This window comes from Cydia pomonella, chromosome 2 (assembly GCF_033807575.1).
Source record: "Cydia pomonella isolate Wapato2018A chromosome 2, ilCydPomo1, whole genome shotgun sequence".
In the NCBI taxonomy this organism is placed as follows: Eukaryota; Metazoa; Arthropoda; class Insecta; order Lepidoptera; family Tortricidae; genus Cydia; species Cydia pomonella.
In genome coordinates, this window is record NC_084704.1 from 25,929,902 (window position 1) to 25,954,515 (window position 24,614).

Genomic DNA, 24,614 nt, shown 5'->3' on the forward strand with positions numbered 1-24,614 from the left:
TCGCAAGAGGTGTGGAAGACCACGCACTGTTCGGACCCCAGCTCTAATAAAGGCAGTGAAGGCGAGAATTGCAAGAAACCCCGGCCGGAAGCAAAAGTTGTTGGCAATACAGATGTCTGTGAAGAGAAGCACCCTAAAAAAAGTTATCAATGAAGACCTTGGACTACAAGCTTACCGCAGACAAAAAGGTCATTTGCTTAATGGACGATTAAAGACTATGAGGCTAGAGAGAAGTCGCGTCCTATTGAAGCGGTTCGCACAAAATGGCCACCGAAAAATACTATTTACAGATGAAAAAAATTTTACCATTGAAGAATGTTGTAACCGCCAGAATGACAGAGTGTATGTAAAAAACAGTTAAGAGGCGATTGCGGCTGTTCCGAGAGTGCAACGAGGCCATCATTCCTCTTATGTGATGATTTGGCTGGGTGTGGCATACTCAGGGCTAACACAGGTTCATTTCTGTGAAAAAGGTGTGAAAACTGGGGCCAATGTTTACCAGGAAACCATTCTCGAACCAATAGTGAAGCCCTTAAGTCACACCCTATTTCAAAACCAGCCATGGGTCTTTCAACAGGACTCAGCTCCTGCACATAAGGCAAAAACAACTCAAGCCTGGTTTCGAAGGAACTAAATCTTATACCTTTAAACGAGCAATTCTTGTATATATATATATGTATATATATTTCCGGGATCTCGGAAACGGCTCTAACGATTATGCTGAAATTTGGTATATGGGGGTTTTTGGGGGTAAATAATCGATCTAGATTAGTCTTATGTTTGGGAAAACGCGTGTTTCCGAGTTTTCATGCGTTTTTCTTTCGACGCAGAATATGGTCGCTAATTTCGTGTTACCGGCCACTGTCCGTCTGGTCCAGCGGGTTAAGACGCGGACTGCTAAACGAGTGTTACGGGTTCGAATCTCGCCCGGTGATTAACTTTTTTTTTATATGTTCAAGTTTATATATAAGTAATTTTTTAATTTTTATTGTTTTAGACAAGTTTAATTTAGTAGAAAAATGTAGTTAAGATTATTGTACGACACACCACCATATTACAATAAATAGTTATAACCGAGCAAAGCTCGGTCGCCCAGGTACTTGACTTTATTGCTCACGAAGACTGGCTGTCCTCCAGCCCGGACCTTAACCCCCTGGATTATGCCATATGGCAGGTTATTGAGGAGAAAGCCTGTGCTAAACCCCACACAAATCTTGACTCCCTCAAGCGGGCCATAGTTAAGACAGTGACGGAATTAGACATGACAATCAATCGTGCGTGCCGCTATCGATGACTGGCCTCGTCGTTTGAGGGCCTGTTTCAAGGCCAGAGGATGCCATTTTGAATGATATTGTCATATATAATTCCTGATTTTGTGTACTTCATTTTAATATATAGTTTATTCAACTTTCGTTCGTATATTTTATGTAGATAAAGATTATTAATTGCAGTAACAGAATTTAGTAACCAACTAAGTATGTATAGATATGGCTGAAAGTATTGTTTCTTTGTTATGTGCCTGGTCGCATAGCTAATGCCTTCTATCTACTAAATAAATAAATAAACTAACTTTGAGGTCTTTGGTTTAAAAAAAATAGTCATTAGGTACTTTCCCATTTTGTTTCAGGCATTTGGCAAGAAGCTGCCTCTGATCCTATGGACCAGCACGCTGACGGACTACAGCTATGTTGAAAAATATCTTAACAAGGATGATTACATCATTCAAGTGAGTCACGTGTATTCAAATTAGGCTAAGAATAAGAAGGACATCTAAACAGACCGCTATAACAATGTTCGATTGTTCGCATGAGAATTAAATACGGTGATTTAAATTACCGAATCATAACTGAATCATTATTAGGCCATTGAACGTGGGCTGACGTAATTTCGTAATTCTACTGTTACATCTAAGGCCTTACGACAGTGCGTTAGCGCGAGAGTGTAATTATATGTGCTGCATAGCCTGCATAGCTAGACACGCCAATTAGCTGTCATGTCACTAATCGCAATACACATCATTTTCGTTCTTTCTCACACGGTATAAAGTTCCTTTTATATTTTAGGTGTGGACAACGGGGGTAGACCCACAAATCCAAGGGTTACTTTCAAAGGGGTACCGCCTCATAATGTCCAACTACGATGCGTTGTACTTAGACTGCGGCTTTGGTGCCTGGGTTGGCGCAGGTTGGTATTAAAACTTGATAATAGAAACATTTTTAACTGACCAATGCTAGACATTTTATGTCGTTGCAATGAGGTTCACTAATGTCATATACCTATACATATTGTAAGATTTTAACAGTATCGATGATGAGAATTGCAGAAAACTTCGTATAAGTATGCACGAGGTTCTTAATTAGGCAATTAGGATTCTAAATTGTGCAGTAAATAAAGAGATGCCTAGTTGATATTACGTTTTTATTATACAATTTATACCGCATAAAGTGTTAGATAAGAGTACTCATGTTAGAATGAAGACGACAATGATAACACGGTCGGGGTACTTGCACCAGCCTACCCCACCGTACCTCTTTATTTGTACAATAAAGAGTTTACTACTACTACTCTTGTGGAGCCATCTACTAACTCTTTATATTTTCAGGGAATAACTGGTGCTCTCCCTACATTGGGTGGCAGAAAGTTTACGATAACAGCATAGCAGTCATGGCCTCCGAGAACAAGGATCTAGTTCTAGGTAAGGGTACAGTTAAATAGATACTGGTCTTGAATGTCTCAAAAATTCTATTCCATCATTCATTAACATTTTCGCTGACAGTGCTACAGTTGCCTTGTTAAGCGTTCGTTTGATACCTATCACTGATTTGCTGGTCGGTACATGAAGAAAAATCAATACCCTAAACGTTAACTGAGATAAGTACTTAATTAAAAGGATTAAAATTGTCAGTTAACTGCTACGATGTAGGCTTACTGTAGGTACATCTACCATTTCAGGCCTACCTAATAAAGAAGTGTAATTTTCTGCGAATTGAGCGCTATTAACAATAATTACAATGAAACGGTTTGTCAGTCTCATTCTTGTCTATTTCTGACACTGGGCATGATTGCACAGGAGGTGAAGCGGCCCTGTGGTCGGAGCAGTCGGACACGGCCACGCTGGACCAGCGCCTGTGGCCGCGCGCCGCCGCGCTCGCCGAGCGGCTCTGGACGGAGCCCCCCACCACGTGGCTGGACGCCGAGCACCGTATGCTGCATACGAGGTGAAGTATCAAAATGTATTGAACGTGAACATTTGCTTGTTATTTGCACGGACTCAACGTTCTACTTAAGAATCTCGTTATGTTGTAATAGAAGCCTTCGCTTTGCTCTAAATTGAATCTATAACTTTATTCCTCAAAAAGTCTTGTGAAATAACTTTAAGTTAATTATACGGGTAGACTCTGTTACTACTAAAATTGATGACTTAAACGAATTAATCACTTAAAAATTACTACTAAGTAAGTAATCGGATTTAACTACCTTGGTTAATTTTTTTTCGACACACTTGCTCAAAACGACGTTTTTATTCCACCTATTTTTGGCTCATAATCCTAGATATTAAACAGGCGTGCTTTTTCAGTATATTAAAACAGTCGTGCTTTTTCATTATATTATCCGACTGAGTTAAGAAGGTAACTGATTGCTAATAATATGCATGGAAACGGAACCTTCTTAATTTGGTCGAGTAATACATTAAAAAAAAAATAAACTATTAGGTTTCAAATGTTAGTTCAAAGAGGTTTTGTCACACCAAACATAATTTATGGATTAAATTATCTCGTAAATCACATTAATGAATATATAAATAATAATAGGGTTGATTCCACCTACAAATCTTAGGGCAGAATAGTATTCTTATAAATTCTTTTGGATTATAAGAACATGTTAAACTACTTTTAGGGGACCTGTAATGACCATATTTTTGTAAATATTGAATTTAAAATATCTTTTGGCACACGTCACGTGACCAAACTCGAAACGTCTTTGAAGATTCTGATGACGTCACAACTCTCGGATTGACACTGTTGACAGTTAGGCGATAAACAACAAATGACAAATGTCAGTTGACAGTTCGTATCTTCTACGTGTGTATGTAGTTATGTGTCAAACCGTAAACTGTGACGTCACACAATTTTCAAAGAGCGTTTTGGGCGCGAAAGCATCTGTCAAAATATATTTTGTTAATTTAACATATTTAAAGCCGTTTTTAATATAAAAGTTGAATTTTAGGGCAACTTTTAGTTAATACGACGTAATACAAACGTTTCAAAAAATTGGAAACAACCCTATTCATAATAAATATAATAAAAAATAATTGGCTGTTTGTTGATTTCATTCGCGCCTTTGCCTTGCGCGCGCATTGAAATCGTGTGTAAAAAAAATATCGCTCCAGCCATTTTCCGTAATGCGTATTTCTCATAAAATTGGAATAGTTTTGCATGATTTTAGTTTAAATTGTTTATATATTGACGAAAATGTCATTTTCAAGCATTGGAAATAAAGAACACATAAAATTGACACTGCCAGTAATACTAATAGAGGCAAGAGCCGAGAACGATAGCCTAGCTTATATCATCAAAATCGGGTGAAAAATAATTGGCGGCATATGAAACTTTTGTTCAGTCGCCATCAGATATATGGTAGCGGCCAAGGTACTCAAATATTTCGGAGCAGCATTAAATTTCAATATATTAGTTACGATAGATAAGGTCTATAATATCGGACCATATAATTCGCCGTAAATTTGGGAGCAGCGACTTTTCAATTAATTCGTGACATACAATGAGACAAAGATATCGTAACAAACAGATCGTCAATGGTATCTAAGCAGTCAAGGTGATCATAAATATCGGAACATTTATGAAAAAATATACTGTAAATCCGTATGACATAGTACAGTCGCCATCAGATATATCGGAGCGGCCAAGGTGGTCACAAATATCTGAACAAAACCTCTATTGTCAAGGCGATAAAGTACATGTTCAGATATTTGTCCGCTCCGATATATTTGATGGCGACTATGTACCTACACATTTGAATTCGTTACTACCTATATTGACTAAGTTGTCAATGTCAAGGATGATTTTGACGACTATTATGGATGAGCAAGTAAGTTTCTTAGACACATGAGATAATTTCAAGCAGCATTCTCGAAAACTGTATATTGATAGGTAAGCTAACGACACCAGTGCTCGATATTCACGCAATGATCGACACTTTCAACCTTATTTCATAAGTAATAGACGTGAACTACTGGTGTCGTTTATTGGGTATTAAGTTGTCGATCATTGGTATCACTACCTTATTCATATGAATATAAAAACTTAATATAAATAAAAAAACTGATTTAGTAGAAAATATTTTTATTTTAAGAATCAAACACGAACAATATTTACTTATACCATTAAAATAACCTTTTAATACGTGCTTCGCTAGCCGTAAACAAAATAAAACTCTGCTTTTCTTCAGCCTGTGAAAACGTTAGTACTTCGTGTAACTTCCCGGTGGCTCGGCGTTTAACACAGCTTGCAATCGTTTTCGCATTGAGCCGACCAGATTTTCACACACGTTTCGCCCTCTAAAAGACTCCCAAACGTTAAGAGCGTGGCGTCTTAAAGCATCTTTGGTGCGACACTGGTTTCCGTCCCACTCTTGCACCATTTTACCCCATAGATTTTCTATGGGGTTGAGATCGGGGCTCTTTGCAGGCATTTTTATGCGAGTCAGCACATCTCTGTGGTCATGAATCCATCCCTGAACCAAGCGAGCATTATGCACCGAGCTGTTGTCTTGCATGAATGTTATATGCTCATTGGGGTAAAATATTTGGGCAGTAGGCAAAAACGACTCCTCAAGTATTTCTTTATAATCCACCGCATTCATACGACCTGTAATTTCTACCAGCTCCCCTGGGCCATCTTTACACATCCAGCCCCAAAATCCAATTGTAATACGCCCACTCTGGCGGTTAGGCACTACATTTTGCTCCAGATAACGCGTATTGTCTGGTCTCCATAAACTCATTCTGCCATTATCTGCTGAACAGAACACCTTTTCGTCCATAAAAATGACTTTATTAAAATTATGATTCAAATACCTAGCTGCAAATTGCAACCTGTCCTCTTTGTGTCTATCAGTTAGTGCCGGTTTCCTTGCTGGCACTCTATTTTGTAAACCACCCTCTTTTAGACGCCGTCGTATGGTACTGCTCGATACTTGGTATTGGTTTGCAAACTGGGTGGTATTTATGAATCTTTCTTCACGAGCTTGATTTATAATATCCATGTCTAGACGCCGTGTCGTAGAACGTGGACGTCCAAAAGATACATGATTCGACAAAGCTCCTTCTTGCTGCCATCTCTCCAGCCATCGATACACGGTGTTTCTCTGAAATAAAATTTTAATTTATTAAATCATTATCGTAATAACCTTTGCATTTAAATTCTGTAAGTATGTATAGTAAACAATACTTACTGCAACTCCAACTTCATTAGCTACGTCTGTTATAGGCAGACCATCATTCCGCAATTGTATAATTTTCTTTTTTATTTCAATATCTACGCGATAGGGTATCATGGTCGTGGGCAAAATTGTTAAAGATTAAAATAACAATTTTCGCAGTCTACTTTCGATAAAATATTACGAGGATAACAATTACAGGAAGTTGTCAACGTCAAGAATATAGAAAACCAAGAAAACATGAAGAAATCAAATATCGAACGCAGTTTGAAGTAGGACTACGCGAGTTAAAAGAGTTCGCACGTGAAAGATAATTACCAAGTAGGTTCTAGTACTTGATCAACCATTCAAACGTGATAGATATTAGATACCTATACTAATCATTTTAAGTGCAGTCGCCATCAGATATATCGGAGCGGCCAAGGTGGTCACAAATATCTGAACAACGCTATTCTCAAGGCGATAAAGTGCATGTTCAGATATTTTGAGTGCCTTCGCCGCTCCGATATATTTGATGGCGACTGTACAGTCGCCATCAGATACATCGGAGCGGCCAGGGTACTCAAAAATATGCGAACAAGCACTTTATCGCCTTGACAATAGAGGCGTAGGGATGTGACGACCCCATCGCCCACTGGTTTTCACCAGCGCAATCAGTCAACGCAGGGCAGCTTGTGGCGAGCTGTTGGAGAGTAGCGACTCCACGTACCTGAGTGCCCCTGGGGTGCCCTGTCGGATGGTGGGACAGGTCCCCTGCCTCTGGCTTGCCTTAGCCGGCTGTCCAGAGTGGGGTCGTTAGAGCTTTGTTCTCGAGGGTAGATGTGGAAACCTACGTGGCGAGTTGGCTATATGTTTAAAGTCCAGTGACACCTCTCTACCCCCAGCTCCCGCACCGGTGTTGCCCTTGAGCCATCTTTGATGTCGCTTTTTATGGGGGCCCATCTTGCGGAGGGCGAGTCACCGTCTGCCGGAAATAAAATTGGATACCGTTTTATTAGGCAGGCGTCCGGTTCTTCATCCAATAGCCCAGTAATCAGTCCATACTATTCACCCAATAGCCTAGTACATTTTAGACTCCATTAACTCTCAATAGTCCTTACACCATGGCGGGTGCTGTCGCTTAGTGTACCCCTCTCTTTTCATTAAATTGTCAAAAGGGCCTCTGCGCGTTGGCTTCGGCTCCGCATACGCCTCCCAAAGGTCCGGAACACCATTGTTCCGTGGTCGGGAAAGACATACACGATAATAATAATGTAAAACGTAGCCTAAGAACGAAAATGAATAAAGGAAATAATAATGTTATTTTTATCCAAAAAAAAGCAAAACTACTTATAAGGTAGAATTCATAAATCCGCGGACTGATTTGACAGCTCTTTTCATACATTTGACAATCGCTTTGTATGCCAGGAGCTGTCAAATCAGTCCGTGGAATTATGGATTTTAACTTAGACGGGGAGCTGGCCACGTCAGATATGACACAATAATGAGAGCAACGAAACCCCTCTAGTTAGTTTGCAATACTATGCTTATTTCTAGATCCGGACATCTGGCAGCTGTAAAGTGGTGGAGGTAAAAGAAAGCAAATAACTTGAAGAAAATAAATTCTAGAGTTCTGGTTTTGATCCAATATTATGAAAAATTATGTAATTAATTAGATTATACATATAATATCTAAAGGTTTCGATTGGCGGAAGTAGTGCCAAATGATGTATAATGTAATTTTTGGTTACTCGCCTACTGTTCTTGTTTGCGCAATAATACACAATGTTTTTTGTTCTAATGTTAAAATATAGGCCCTGTTCTCTATAAATGACACAACTTTAGCAGTTTTTACCTATTGCGTCATTACTTTTTTTCAACTTAAAAACTTTGTTGGTCTGTCACTCTGATCTCCACCCATTAAAAGCTGCCAGATGCCCGGATCTAGCAATAAGGATGGTTATGCAATCTAACTGGACTGATTACAAACCTCTCATTATTGTGTCACATCTGACGTGGCCAGCTCTTAGACCATTACTTACATCAGATCTGAACCCATGACTTTGTGCTTTAACTTTTTCGACGCCATGTCAAACGCAAAACCTACCACTCAGATGCCACGACATCTAAATGTCAAAAATGAAGTTAAACTTTATGCGTGTGCATGTAGGACTATTTTGCTCTGTGGTGGGTGACCGATATATCGGTCTTTGGCGTTGGACCTGTGGTGCCGATATATACGTCTTTGGCGTGGAAAAGGTTAATAGTCAAGGGACTATCAATTACGTCATTAAGCATCTGACATCTGACATAATTTGACGAAATTAAGCTACTCATTCTACGCCCGCCAATTTTGACATTGCGTCGAAACAACGATTTTGTAGGCATTTAGTTTTGTAAAAAAAATTGTCTAATTCGAAAAAGACGGAAACATAGGTATTTTGTCACGATGACAAGTCCACACTCTTTTCGGTGAATGTCACAACAAACAATTTCGTTCTAAATTTAAAGTATTGATAACATAGTATTAATGCCTGTCTGAAACCTTATTTTCATGGGTCCAATCTTAACTACTTTAAGTTGTATTACACAAACTTAAGGTACATTTTCTATAAATGTTCCGATCTTTATGATCACCTTGACTGCTTAGATACCATTGACGATCTGTTTGTTACGATATCTTTATCTTATTGTATGTCACGAATTAATTGAAAAGTCGCTGCTCCCAAATTTATGGCGAATTATATGGTCCGATATTATAGACCTTATCTATCGTAACTAATATATTGAAATTTAATGCTGCTCCGAAATATTTGAGTACCTTGGCCGCTACCATATATCTGATGGCGACTGTTCAATGGAAAATCAGCAGAAACGTTCAGTCTTTCTTGGAAAACGTTTTGGTAGCTTACTTCAATGAACTGGCGAATAAGTGCCTACAAGTCCAGCACGCTTTGGTGCAATTATTCAATGTTAAAACTGTAAGCCACCATTTTGAAAATTGTACTTTTACTGTTTTGACAAAAAAAAAACTAATTTATACGTTTTTTCCTCGCAAGTGTGTTGAAAAACGTCGTATGATTCGTCGTCGTGTGCATTGGTCATTACCCACATCAGCTCGCGCGCACAATATCGCCTCGTGTAATTACCAACTTAGCACACTTGTATCATAATGTACTATTCTGGTGTTACGCGGTCCACATGGTTGTATATTATAGCTAACCACCATAACCATAAAAAGTACCTACGTCTCGTAGAGAGCTCTAGTGTAGAGAGGTGTAGTGATACCCCTTATAAAACAACGTCCACCGCCGCGTCTATCTGTCTGTATGTCTCTATGTTCCCGACAAACTCAAAAACTACTGAATACTGTCATACTGTCAGTGGAGTGATTCTTGAGGAAGGTGCATAATAAGTTAAAATTTTGTGTAAGTCCGTACGAAGCCGTGCGGGTCGCTAGTAAACTACAAATATTCTTTTATCAGGAAGTGTAACCAACTACTTTTTTTCAACAGAGAACGTCTCGTCCGGATGGGAATCCAAGCAGAGTCCATCCAGCCAGAATGGTGCTACCAGAATGAAGGATATTGCTACAGATAAGCAACCGTCCAAACAATACTTTACAGCGGTATTTCTAACTTAGCGAAATATTCCATGCTGATTATTGTATAATTTACTATCTCATGAGTCGAGATTAAATAATTCAATTACATATATTACAATTCTTAAAGAATTCTGTACCTAATTGTACAAGATCCCAGACATTCTGTGAATTTGATGGAGGCATGCAAACGTCTAATCTAACTTATATCTAACTTATAACTCTTATAAGGTTGGTGGCCCTTGAAAAATCCAATTGTATATAAAATTCTGTAAGAAATGCGCAAACATTAATCCACCTCCTTTATGAGTTTTTGCTATTCTGCATTTGTTAACAAAAGAGAGCTCGTTTTTCCTACCTGTATTTCTATAAGTAATATTATTCTCATAGATCTAATTTCAGTCATGATATTGTTTCATAACAATAATTTTCGACATTCCATATATCTAAGAGTTTGTTTAAAACCCGGTAAGTGGATAGACTGGATAGAGATATAGTGATTTGAAATAATCTTAATCTGTTAAACAAAAGCCTTTGTTTCTTATATACAAAGCGGTCAGCTCCCGTCTAAATAGCAAGTGTTAAAAGCATCTATCGTGATATTAAGGTTCCAAAATTTAAGCAACAGTTTTGTCGAAACCCAATCAGCCACGATAACAAAACTTGTTATCTGCGAATGGGCTGTTTCATGAATTTGTACCATGTAATTAGGATGGTAAAATTGGTTTTTAAACAGCTTGTTCTTATGGCAGCGTTTTAGCAGTAGCAAACGTACTTACTATATAAAAGAAACAATACCTTTTGTTTAATAGATTAGGGTTCAAGACTGAAAAAAACATTTCATAGTATTCATGCTATAACTCTCTGTCCAGGTCTATCCACTTACTTGCTTTAAGAAACTGCACTAAGGTGGTGGGGGCGTGTTAGATCGTAAACCTTATTGAGAAATGAGAAGGAATTAAGAGTTACAAGGAAGAATAGCTTTGCGATCCTAGCGAAATAACGGTACTTTTTCTACGAAATTGCATTGCGGGAGAAAACGTTTTCCACTAACTAAATCTTCACAAATCACTTTAATTTTTGTATTGCAAAATTTGAAAAAAGCTCAAAAACCTAGTTTTTCAATGTGTCAATAACATACTAAAAAATTACGGAGAATGGCGAATATTTAGAAGTGGAAAAACGTTTTCTCTTCTTGTTTGGACGATACCGTGCTATACTGGACTTATTCACAGATACTGTGGGGGTTAGAATACAAATGCACGCAGTGCTAACTGTTAGTGATTCTACTGCCTTGGCATAAATAAGTAGGTAATAAGAGTAGGTGCAAGAAACTTCGTATATTTAACTATTTTTTGGCGCGTACAGTGGCGTGGTTTCTGTTAACACGTTTACTGGAATATATGTAATACAATAGAACAAATCTAATACTTATTATAATATTATTGCACGTATGGTTTTTGTAATTATTGAACTTATTTCAATATATTTATTATATAATATATATAAAGTTTGTTTTACTTTACCTAAGTTTAATTCCTCGGCTTCCTCGCACAACGTATCAGTATTGCGATACAACGAGGAAATGCCGCCAGCATCCTTGGTACAATGCCTCAAGGGCCTATTTTAGATATAAGCTAGTTATAGTAATCATCTGTATATATCCATTATGTATATTGTTATTGTCAATAAATATCTATATAGTTTAATTAGATTATCTCTAATTTAAAGTTAAAAAAAAACAACAACAAAAAATATGTGATAAAATTGAACGACGTACTTAATGGGACTTCAGCATTTCAAACATGGCCGAGGCATTCGTGCCTCTCAATTGGTCACAAGATTTTTCGTCGATCTTTAGGCGGGGTTTCAGTGGACGGACCTGTCGACTATAGAAAAAGTGGCTGTGACATAATCGGACAGACAGACGGACATGACGAATCTATAAGGGTTCCGTTTTTTGCCATTTGGCTACGGAACCCTAATAGTCCGTTTTGTAAAAAGTGCGATTTATGACGGCGAATGCAAGGGAATTGTGAGGGTGATATATATATGTTACACTTTCAAGGAGCTGGTGGGAGGAACGGCACTACTTTTCAGCCTGGCTGGGAGCCCTAGTACAACGATCAGAAATCAAACTGCGGTCTAATAATAATGCATACGACACAGTTTTACCCTAGTTTTAGTTTTACTAATATTTTGGCATAGCCCAGATAAAGATTAAATTATGAAATGTTTATATAAGTAACATTAGCAGGTCTTAAACAAAAGTGAATATGCTGGTACCTATCATAATTAAGTATTTAAATACCTAAACCCAACCTATATAATTTGTTTCGATACGAGTCTTAACTAATTTGTTATCACCATCGTTACGTTATTAAAGTAAATAGGCTTGTAATTGCCATTGCAACATGCCTCGTATTGCGCAGATCGATTTAATGGTTTCATTTGTATCCGTTTTATTATTGTATGGTCTTATGGTATGGTGACTCAATATCCGGCACCGAGGGCGATTGCCTCATCGAATCGTGTTTTTAATTTGACTCCAACTCAGGACTTTTTCAGTTCTCTGACCAAATACCGCCGCTGTGTGCATGTGAACATTTGGAGCCATTTGGAAAACTTTTCATTTTTGCCATTTCGACTGCTGGCACTTTTATTACGCTTACCAATGAGGAAAATACAATGAGCATAATAATCAATAGCAACCAGCGACTTCCACTTGAGAACAGAGGGCCTACCGCGAACACCGAATTTCACAAATCGCGGGCATCTTTCTCCGTCACTCTAATACGCCTTAATTTGAGTAAAAGAGACAGATGCTCGCAATTTGCCAACTTCAGGGTTCGCGGTAGGCGCTTAGTGCTCGACATTGGTCTATCCCGCCGGTTAGCGTGTAAGAATGATCTGTTCCTATTTCGAGTCCCAATTCCGTGGCCCCTATATATGATGTAAATCAGCAATGCTCACAATGATCCCACAGTTGCCAATCTTTTATGTTATGATACTTATGATGTATGTGCTAGTTATCTCAACTCAGAATATTAGGCTTTGGAAAGATAAGTATAAGTACATATTAACTAGCGCTGCAATTTTATAGTGGCTGTAAAAGTAAAGTAGTAGTAGCTGGGCATAAGCAGCCGTGGCCGACCTGGAAAGTCTTAAACAGATTGCGTTCCCAGGTCGGCCGCAGCAAGGAGAACATGCTGAAGTGGGACGCCCTAGGCGGCTCAAACACCGAATGCCCATGTGGGACGACTCCCCAAACAATGGAACACATGCTGTCCTGTCCAGCGTGCCCGCATGCCTGCTCTGAGCCGGACCTCTGTGATGCGACTGACAGGGTGATAAATGTCGCTATCTTTTGGTCCTGCACAGTTTGAAAGTCCGAAACCGTCGACACGAGAAGAAGAAGAATTTTATAGTACGAATGCCGAATCAGAAAATCAAGCTGTTTTAGAGACAAAAAACGTTCCGTCTAAACTATAGGTATTGTTAACGACAGACATAACGATTCACGGCACAACACTATTGTTGAAACATGCCTACATCACTAGCGCATGACATGTGCCTGTGCATGTGGGTCGTTTGGATTTGATCGTGCCTTTTACAAAGTATAAATAATTTCATCGGAACTCAATGTTCTCTTTAGTAAGTTATTAGTATGTTATGTCAGTTATGTGTATTAGATAGTTGACCTAAGCAGTAAGGTTAGGCTAGGTACAAGCAATTCCAATTGCTTACCAATTAAAGGCAAACACTTGAAAGTGCCCTCTCCAAATTAGTCATATTTGTTCACTAAGTCACGTTACACAAGTTCATTCGAATTCTGAACTCCAACCCATTTTGGACCCACCTCGGAAAGTCCAAACACACGATAATGCGTTAGAGGGCATTCTTCTTCGTTCTACCACATATAGCTCAGCTGCGTACTGTGGATCGTCCAGATAGACCCATAAACAGGATTTTTCGGGTCACCTAAGCAAAGATTTATAAGGCAATAATGCGTAATAGATCAGTGCACCTAAGTTGATTCGGATAGGAGGCCCATCTGTGCCCATATAGAGTTGGCCTAAGCGCCCAGCCTTTTACAAGGTTGCAAATTAAATAAGTATCTACTTGAGATTTTTTACGGGTGCCGCGGGGTTTTCTAACATACATGTTAGAAAACGTGGCCACTGACCAAGGCCTCTAGTGCTCGGGCTGGTCGAATCGGCATTTTCAGCTTTTGCGGCTGATGACATAACCCCGCGGCACCCGTAAAAAATCTCAAGTAGATACTTATTTAACATCTATTTCACTTTATTTATTTGGATGTATTAAGCCTGTACTCGCACATCTTTGCATTTGGAATACAAATAAGCCTTATGTATTGTGTGTCTTATCGAGTTCCAATATGTCACGTCCAACTTTGTTATTGCACCTGACCCTGTCATGAAACGCTTCCAAGTACGATTACGTATCTTCACATAACATGCGTCAATATCAACGCAAGGCAATGTTGAGCAATAATTTATAATAAAAGGACCTATAATATTTTGAACGTGTTAGTTCTACGCAACTTTTAAGATTTTTTCTTTTCGTGTGCATCGAGCCATAATGCACGCTAAGGGATTTATTCTGCTTTGTGCGCATTTGCTTTTAGTGCAGGTAAGTAATATTTGAAATGCATTAATGTTGAAATTTGATAAGTAACGTGCATTTCGGTGAATCATAATTCTGTTAAGTAGTAAATAATTACTAATGACTAAATACTAAATAAGTACAATACAATAGGTATAAATATGCACGAGAAAATCTTAGTAACCGCTAGTAGAATAAGAATTCTAAAATATATTCATTGTTTACCGTATAACATTCGCGTAATAAATTCTAAGTTTAAAAAGATTTAGAACGTCATTTACGGTTGTTGTTCTGTCACAAAGGTTTGGACTGATAAAAAAGCTATAGGTACAGATCCCTTATTAATCTTATTATTCATATACACCGTGTTTTTAATGAATTCCGTTAACTTCGGGATATCGGTAAGTAAGTACGTTTAAGGAAACTAAAAGGCATAGTCAATAAATAAATAAAAAGATTTTATTATACTTTTTAGGGTTCCGTACCCGAAGGGTAAAACGGGACCCTATTACTAAGACTCCGCTGTCCGTCCGTCTGTCCGTCCGTCCGTCTGTATGTCACCAGGCTGTATCTCATGAACTGTGATAGATTACAGATGATGTACTTCTTTACAAATACTAAAAAGTACGGAACCCTCGGTGGGCGAGTCCGACTCGCACATGTCCTGTTTTTTAATTTGATTTATTTTTATAAAAAGTAATTAACTGTTGCATAAATATAGCGTTCTCGTAACACGGGCATTACATTTAACTCAACCAAACAATTGAAAACTGTGACATATCAATGTAATTTCGAACATCGATCGTCCGAGATAGTACTTACGTTTAGTTGCAAATGTATGAACTCGTACTAAACACTAATCAATATGTAAACAGGCCCTAAGGCAATTCCCTATACAAAACGAAGAACATTCTCGAGAACGCACAACTATCGTCATCACTCATCAGGCGCTCTAGATCCGCCTACCCTCCTCCTCCCGTCGCGACTCCTGTCGTGCGATACCTAATACAGTGGAACCTCGATATCACGAATCTGAAGGGAAACGTTAAAATTTTCATGTTAACGAGCTTTCGTCTTATAGAGGGTATGAACTTAAGACTACTTACAGAGGTTCTTATTCGTCTTAAACAGGTTTCGAGTTACAGAGGTAAAATGAATGTAAATTCGTATTAAAGTGGTAATTATACATACGCATAGAGTACGGTCTTATTATTTTCTTCGAGTTACAGAGGTCTGTTGATAAATAACTTCGAGATATAGAGGTCAAATATCAGTTTTCGAGTTATAGAGGTTTAATTTGTACTGAATAGCCGTGAAGGGAATCGTTGGTTACGTCTTAATGGGGTTGAATATTTCGAGTTATGAGTGGTACCTAGCGTATTTTGTGTTAAAAAAACCTTTACAATTGAACCAACTCTGAGGGAGTTAGTTAAATTATGAAGGTTGTCCCTCCGTACACAAATGTACTTTGTTGCAGCAAGTATTCTCCCAAGCCAAGCAACCCCTGACGCTGCAGTCACTCAGCCAGGGCTGCAGCTCGTTCGTGGTCAACAGTTTAACCGACATCACGCCGAGCGGCATCTCCGTCAGCTCTGACAAGCTGACCCTGAAGACTCCCGTCACAGCTCCCATCCAGAAGCTTCCTGCCCGCCTAGGCGGCTAAAAAATAAATTACGAAAATGGCGTTTTGTATTAATTACCGAGCTACACTACGTGTTTTTGTTTTCTACTAATTGTTAAATTTATAATAAAATAATTCAAAATTGGCTATATTTGTGTATTTTTAACCGAGTTCAAAATGGAAATTAATCTGAAATGAATATGCTCGGATGTGTGTATGTATTTTTATTCAGTAGAGTTAAGTTGTTATATAGAGCCCTGTTTCTGATATGAGTAAGTACCTAATTTTTTTTAAAAGTAGAATTACAAGAAGGTAGTAAAAAAGGCGATTGAAGGTGGCAGGTACCGTCATGACGGGGTAGCCTATCTTTAGGTTGTTAAATAAATGTAAACAATGTGTTTTTACATTTTCGGGTAATTTAAACATTTATCAGTTGGCCAACCAAATAGAAAACTACCTGGATCTGATTCTCATCGTTCTGGCTTCTAACCTATTTCATTTTATCGTGTAATGTTTTCGTCTACCCTCAAATGGCTAAATATTAGATATCATTTTAGGTTCTTTACTAGGGCGAAGTAATATAAAATAGCACGATTATTGCAGCTTCGTTGTAAAGTTTTGGCACATCGAGTTAAATTGACTTAAATAAATTTCTTGACCAATAAAGTACCTAACCGCGGTTTGTTTACATTCTTTTAGATACCTAAAGATACAGACTATAGAGGTCCATCGGCTGTAGTACGGTAGCATTTTTATCACTTGTGACTATGCCTGTCACTTTCGCACTTACATACTTGTCAGAACGTGACAAAAATAGTGACAAGTGATAAAAATGTGACCGTGCTACAGCTGCTGGGCGTTAGCCGCGTAAGCTGAAGACACCGGTTCGAATACTTCGAATCCGAGCTCCGCCACTGGAGGGCTTGGTCACTTTTTCTTTAGTTACATAGGTTAACATGCAACCCCTATCCTCAATATATAGCTACTCTATATAATATTTTGCCTACGATTATTCCTGCATGGAAATCATGGAATACTTAGATAACATAAAAAAGCGTGATTGTTTTACTTAAATATGACGGTGAACGATTCATTAATATTTACTGATTGTGTAGGCTTGGTCCTGCTCACGTCTCATGAATCACCCTGTATAGTTTTACCCAGCGGAAAGGTAACTACGGAACCCTACACTGAGCATGGCCTGACAGGCTCTTGGCCGGTTGTTTTTTATGAAATTTTTGATCCCATCTAGAAATTTCCACCCCTCCCCCTATTTTTAAGCCCTTAAGGGATGATTTCGGGGATAAAAACTCTTGTATATTAACTCAGCGGTTGTTGGTTCCTTGTACAAATACCCCCCCCCCCACACACACCCACACTTTTCAGAACCTTAAGGGGTGAGTTCTGGGAGGAAAAGTATCCTATGTGTTAGGAGTGTTAGGAATGTTAGGAGTGTTAGGAATGGTAGGATACAATAAACTAGAAGTTAGAAGGGAACTGGGGCTAGCTTCATATATATTTAAGTTGTTACGAGGCAAGTTGTGCAACCCTGGAGTCCTGGCAGAGGTGCGTTTGAACGTACCAGATCGGTATGTGTGGCGACGGCGGCGGCCGAGCCTGCTGGCCGAGCCGCGCGCTCGAACGCAACTCCTTCGCCAGGCCCCCTTTACGCGCGCAATTCGGACACTTAATCGAGTAGCGATCGAGTTAGATTTGTTTCTTTGTTCTTTGAGCGAATTCACAAGGGCCACGCTGTATGTATTGTGTTACTGTAGTTTGTAAAACTTAATCTATGTACTGTATACCTATGTAATTATTTTATTTTGTGTGTCAAATTCCATACTGTCGAATTAGGATACCCTGTAACGATGGTTGTGTGTATGTAATAAATATTAAAAAAAAAAAAAAAAAAAAAAAAAAAAAAAAAAAAAAAAAAAAAAAAAAAAAAAAAAAAAAAAAAGAAGTCCTTCCCGACCCGTCCCGGGACTCTGTATTCAGCGGTTCAGCGGTTTAAGCGTGAAGAGTTAAATGTGCATGTTACATATATGGTTTTTAAAAAGCGGCCAATTTTGAGTCGGACTCGCCATGAAGGGTTCCGTACCATTTATGACGTATTAAAAAAAAATTACTTACTAGATCTCGTTCAAACCAATTTTCAGTGGAAGTTTGCATGGTAATGTATATCATATATTTTTTTTAGATTTTTCATTCTGTTATTTTAGAAGTTCAGGGGGTGGGGGGGGACACACATTTTAACACTTTGAAAGTGTCTCTCGCGCAAACTATTCAGTGTAGGAAAAAATGATATTAGAAACCTAAATATAATTTTTGAAGACCTATCCATAGAGACCCCACACGTATGGGTTTAATAAAAATTTTTTTTTTTAATTTTAAGGCGTATAAAAAAAAAACTACTTACTAGATCTCGTTCAAAGCAATTTTCGGTGGTAGTTTGCATTGTAATGTACATCATATATTCTTTTTAGGTTTGTCATTCTCTTATTTTAGAAGTTACGGGGGGGGGGGGAACATTTTACCACTTTGGAAGTGTCTCTCGCGCAAACTATTCAGTTTAGAAAAAAATGATATTAGAAACCTAAATATCAGTTTTGAAGACCTATCCATAGATACCCCACACGTATGGGTTTGATGATTTTTTTTTTAATTTTATGACGTATTTAAAAAAATATTGGTCTCGTTCAAACCAATTTTCTGTGGAAGTTTGCATGGTAATGTTTATCATATATTTTTTTAGATTTTTCATTCTATTATTTTTTAAGTTACAGGGGGGGGGGGACGGGCCCCCATTTTACCACTTTGAAAGTGTCTCTCGCGCAAACTATTCAGTTTAGAAAAAAATGATATTAGAAACCTAAATATCATTTTTGAAGACCTATCCATAGATACCCCACACGTATGGGTTTGATGATTTTTTTTTTATACTACGTCGGTGGCAAACTAGCATACGGCCCGCCTGATGGTAAGCAGTCTCCGTAGCCTATGTACGCCTGCAACTCCAGAGGAGTTACATGCGCGTTGCCGACCCTAAACCCGCCCCCCCGTCGTTGAGCTCTGGCAACCTTACTTATTTTATGACGTATTAAAAAAACTACTTACTAGATCTCGTTCAAACCAATTTTCGGTGTAATGTACATCATATATTCTTTTTAGGTTTATCATTCTCTTATTTTAGAAGTTACAGGGGGGGGGGGGGGGGGGGGGGGGGGGGGGGACACACATTTTACCACTTTGGAAGTGTCTCTAGCGCAAACTATTCAGTTTAGAAAAAAATTATATTAGAAACCTCTATATCATTTTTGAAGACCTATCCATACCCCACACGTATGGGTTTGATGAAAAAAGATTTTTTGAGTTTCAGTTCTAAGTATGAGGAACCCCCAAAATTTATTGTTTTTTTTTTTAATATTTTTGTGTAAAAATCTTAATGCGGTTCATAAAATACATCTACTTACCGTATACCGTACTTACCATTTTTTTCCGAAACTATAAGAGCTATACTTCTTATAGTTTCGGAAAAAAATGGCTGTGACATAAACGGACAGACAGACGGACATGACGAATCTATAAGGGTTTCGTTATTTGCCATTTGGCTACGAAACCCTAAAAAGTAGTTTGTTTTTTCAATCTGGCAATTTTTCAATGCTAATGTCACTTGCCTTGCCATTTGCCAATAGATTAAGTTCAGCAAGAAGTTAAGATTTGTCATAATTATTTACTATTTCTACTTAAGTATTGATATTACATTTCTAAATTAATACGACGAAATCAAGAAATAATCATGAACTGCTTCGAGAACGTGACTGTACCAAATTGCGTGTGGTTTGAAGGAGGAGAAAGGCGCAATATTTTTGCGTCGATGGCTGCAGGTTTTCTGGTAATTGTTTTGCTATTTTCTCGATGAATCATTGTTCCACTTATATAAGTTAGACTACTAAGGCCTGTTTGTGATATAATATGGTCAACTTACTTAATAACTGGCATCGTAACTATATGAAACTGCAGGTCATCACTGTAATACAAGAATTTAATAAGGATCTTTTGTTGTGTCACTTTGCTTGATGCATCTTTATAGTATTGTGGTGATATTTATTCCCATTTGATAATAAATAACTATACATTTTAAAGTATATTGTGTAATTTACTATGTGTAATAAACTGTATTGGCAAAGGCTGTAAACTGTGTCTCAACTGTGTCTAAAATTTATAACCAAGTGCCCGATGACATCAAGGCTGATACAATAACTTCTTTGTAACAAAACTGAAATCGTACTTAGTCTCTGCTGCCTACTATTCATTGAACGATTTCATAAGTAAGTAATAAAGTATGCAGTTAATACATTCATACTTGGACTCAAAAACAAAAAAAAATGTTTCATTAGTAATACAAATTATAATTGTAATATTAACGATGTGATGTGAAAAAATATTATTTTATAAATTAATATAATATTAATTCAGCCTATATTCGTCCCACTGCTGGGCACAGGCATCCTCTCATGCACAAGAGAGCTTTGGCTATAGTCCCCACGCTAGCCCAATGTAGATTGGTGACTTCACATACACCTTTGAATTTCTTCGCAGATGTATGCAGGTTTCCTCAGGATATTTTCTTCACCGAGAAACTAAATTAATAAATTGAGTTGAATTAAATTGTGATTTCAAAAAAGATAAGTGTCTAATATTGTTTTCTTTAGTTCTTTACAGGATGGTGGTTTATAATTGACTCAGCGTCTAAGTACCCCAGTGACCTACCAAGTGCAGCACATGTCTGCGGAGTGATGGCTACTATATCTTTGATTATGATTAACTCTGTTTCGAATGCTCAGGTAAATATTACATGAAAAAAAAAACATGTAGTTCTTTTCACCTGTAATCCATGCAGTATTAGGTATATTAGTATCCCATTCTAATGTTGTGAATAATCTGTGGATACACAATGGGACTATGGCTTAAGCTTTATTAAGATGTCATTTAATAACATTGTAAATTACCCCATCCATTGAAATTGAAAGGCTTTATTTCTGGTCTGTCACCTATATTTCATTAGTTTACACAGCACTTAAAAATTATATTTGTCAAGTACAGAAATTATAAAATAAATAAATTAAACCCTTCACTTAAAGGTTGGGGTAACCACCGGCCTGCCAGCTGATGGGCTAGAGGGGGCAGTTCATATGGCCATTGTCAGTGGGAGGAGCACAAAGTTAATTAGAAATTTTAGTCTTGGGGGTAACATAAGCCATATATTATAGTATTATTATTGATCTATCCTCCATCCCGAATTTCTCTATCTTATTTGTATTTTTGTGTGAGAATGTGGTGCTTGCAAATGTGTTATTTTGATTATAGTAATAGGTCTATTTAGGTGTTAATTTTTTTTTTAAATATGTAACTTGAAGCTATCTAAAGGTTGTAATTAAAATTAATCAATTATATTTGCCTTGAATTAATGTCAATTACAATAGAATTTTCAAATTTTAATCTACTGATTTACAAATAATGAATAGAGTCAGGCATTACTTTGCAGAAATCCATACTAATTAAAACAAAAAATATTACTTTGCTAATCCGCGAAAAGCTAACGTGCTAGTCAATCAGTGCTGACCCGTTATACTTACTTGCGTATGTTACATGAAATTAATGTACTCATTGACAAGCAAGATTTGAGTATTTTATTATTATTTATTTGTTTCCAAACACATGCTAGTTTTAGGCATATTGAGACCTAATGCCAGAACATGGGTTGTAGTAGTTGCTAGTGGTTGCTAGTAGTTGCTGCTTAAGTATATTTCTGCTCATCCAATACTATTCTTGGATGTGCTAAATTTTAAATCATTCACAAATATTGCAGGTCCGGGGAGAGACGTACACCGGGGGCTGTATGGGGCCGCGTGGCGCGAGGCTCTGGCTCTTCATGGGCTTCGTCGTGGGTTTCGCGTCACTGATTGCTGCCTGCTGGATACTGTTTGCCAATTATGTTAACACTGGTAAACCAGGCTCAGGTGTTACTTTTGCACTGTTTGTTTATAACCTGCATGGGCTGCATGCATATAATGCTCACGAATCACGATCATGGGCATGGGCATTCAGAACCTTCTTACAGTTAAATTGATTATTTAATGTGTATACATAAATTTCCAGAGCTGGACACCGTTAATCAATAAGTTATAATAGTTAATCCGCTTAATAAAATGTTAACTTCGTTAAACGTTACTTTTGAAAGGTTTAAACGGAAGCTAAAGTTAATCGTCAACTCGAAATCGTAAATATACGCAATATGAAATAAAACTAGTAGAAATAATCATAAATTTTGATTTTTATTAAAGACTAATCTACTAATTAACATGGTAATCAATGATTACTAATCATTACTAATTAATAATAGCATAGCCAATAAAAATATCATTTGCTAGCATCTGCCATAAGGTGCACGTTGCCCTTTATGAACATGAGGATATTAAAATTGTCGCCTGACAGCGACGCCCGTTTTGGAGAAAGAATATCTTTTCCCGCCGAAAACAGGCGTTCCACAGCAGCACTCGAAGGTATACTAGTGTTATATGTGAGTAGGTACTTAGGCATTAACGATTAACGGACTTAAGGAAAGTTAACGGAAGTTAACAAGTATTTAAAGTTAACTTAAAAGTTAATCCGGTACTCGAAAACTTAACTTCGTTAATTAACAATTAACGGACTTCTGCCCAGCTATGTAAATTTCTAATAATGTATGTGCACCTTTCTCTCAGCGTCCATGCTTATCATGTCGGCGATTTCCTCGAAATGGCAGGGATCACGAATATCTAATTGTTTTTATATTGACCTATTTCACTAATTCCCTTTAATAACTTCAGGTTCAATTGTTTATGCATATTCAGTCTATGTTATTTAAGTGAGCTTTATGTACATGTTGAGTTCTGTGTTAAATGTAATTAAAAAATATCCTTATATAAAATTGTGTTAATGCAAAACATAGTTATTTACTATCCAATATAGGTAATGACCTTGTTCCTGTGATGATGGAACAACTACTGGAAAAAATGTTTATACCTTTCTTTCGCTTAATAAATATTAGCTGTGTCACACTAGAATTGTGTGTTGGCTTCAACATATAATTTACCTTATCTTCCTGTTTGTTCCACGCAGATGCGACCAAAAACACTTGGGCCGGGGTGAGCCTGTTCCTCCAGAACGCATTCATTTTCGCTGGTTCGCTGGTCTTCAAGTTCGGCCGCGCCGAGGACCTGTGGGGCTAAACCTAGCAAGTAAACCCTTGATATATCAAGTCCGCTAATAAGTATGTGTGCCTTTAGAAAACGAATACCATACAATGGGGTGACCGCAATGACTTTGTGTCAGCTTCCAAAGATATGTAAAAATACTATTATAATACCAACTCTTTTGTAGCCCAGATTAATATTTGTAACGATTTCTATAAATAAATCATCTCAACATCATCTATGTTACTTTAGCAATTACCGGCGATGCGCTCGTGTCACCTCTGGAGTGGCATGTGTCATATTGTGTCATTCCCTTTGCTATGGCGACCTTTCCATCAGGCGGGTATCCATTTTACGACTGTCGTTAAAAAAATATGAAAGGATCAAGCTAAGGGACTAAATGTATCTAAAACTTGTTAAAACTCTGTCATAATCTTTCCTCAAGTCACCCTATTCTATGCTTCAAAGTTATGGTCATGTTGGCTTCTAATTGGCATTTACTAAAAGCGAATTGCCTGAGGGCACATAAATCTACAAGTCTTGATTATTAGATAATTAAATGTTGTGTTTTTATATACAGTCTGATTTGACAGACCCTGTAGTAATCTCTTGCATTTACTGCTAACTAAACAAAAAAGGTTACAAACTATATAAATATAGCAATCAAATTATTATTCGTGTTAATAATATTAAAAACTGTACTACTTTTAAAAATCTGATATAGTTGTGTTTAAGTATTAATTGGTTACCAATGGATGTTAAAATCGCCAAACATGTTTCTAGTCGAACCAAACTCATGTGAGTAAGATTCAAGATACTTTCATAGTGGATACATTTGTAATTATTCGGTTTTAACATGTTTAAATAACTTTTGTGACTAGTTAATAATGTAATATAATAAGCCCATCAGTCCTGACCTGATATGATAATTAGGTACTTACAAGATTTCTTCACATTCTGCTTAAAACTATTATGTTTTAAATAGGAAAAACATCTTGTTTATCATTATCAAGCCAAGGCTGTACGTAAGGTAGTTATAGTGAAATGTATACGTATGAAGCAAAGAGTTATTTATGGATTGACTTCAGCCGTG

The 24,614-nt window shown here is 37.5% G+C and overlaps 2 protein-coding genes across 5 annotated transcripts in view; both read left to right on the top strand.

Moving 5' to 3' along the window:
* Positions 1–11,490, top strand: part of LOC133534750 (chitooligosaccharidolytic beta-N-acetylglucosaminidase) — a 52,000-nt gene extending 40,510 nt beyond the window's left edge. For all 3 annotated transcript variants that reach the window (XM_061874013.1, XM_061874011.1, XM_061874012.1), the window contains exons 12-16: positions 1,628–1,726; positions 2,064–2,184; positions 2,603–2,695; positions 3,071–3,218; positions 9,951–11,490. In XM_061874013.1, the coding sequence (XP_061729997.1) occupies positions 1,628–1,726; positions 2,064–2,184; positions 2,603–2,695; positions 3,071–3,218; positions 9,951–10,035 (546 nt within the window). In that variant the 3' untranslated portion in view covers positions 10,036–11,490. The remainder of the gene's footprint in view (positions 1–1,627; positions 1,727–2,063; positions 2,185–2,602; positions 2,696–3,070; positions 3,219–9,950) is intronic.
* An 8,459-nt stretch (positions 11,491–19,949) lies between these two features.
* LOC133534742 (transmembrane protein 50A-like) lies at positions 19,950–23,758 on the top strand. Of its 2 annotated transcripts, none has more exons than XM_061873998.1 (4): positions 19,950–20,178; positions 20,999–21,130; positions 22,156–22,306; positions 23,448–23,758. In XM_061873998.1, exons 1-4 carry the CDS (start codon positions 20,083–20,085, stop codon positions 23,555–23,557), a joined length of 489 nt encoding a protein of 162 aa, XP_061729982.1. In that variant the 5' UTR covers positions 19,950–20,082; the 3' UTR covers positions 23,558–23,758. The 2 variants fall into 2 exon arrangements, with proteins under 2 accessions (XP_061729982.1, XP_061729983.1); XM_061873999.1 differs by having other exon boundaries at positions 22,156–22,291.
* Positions 23,759–24,614: the final 856 nt, after the last annotated feature.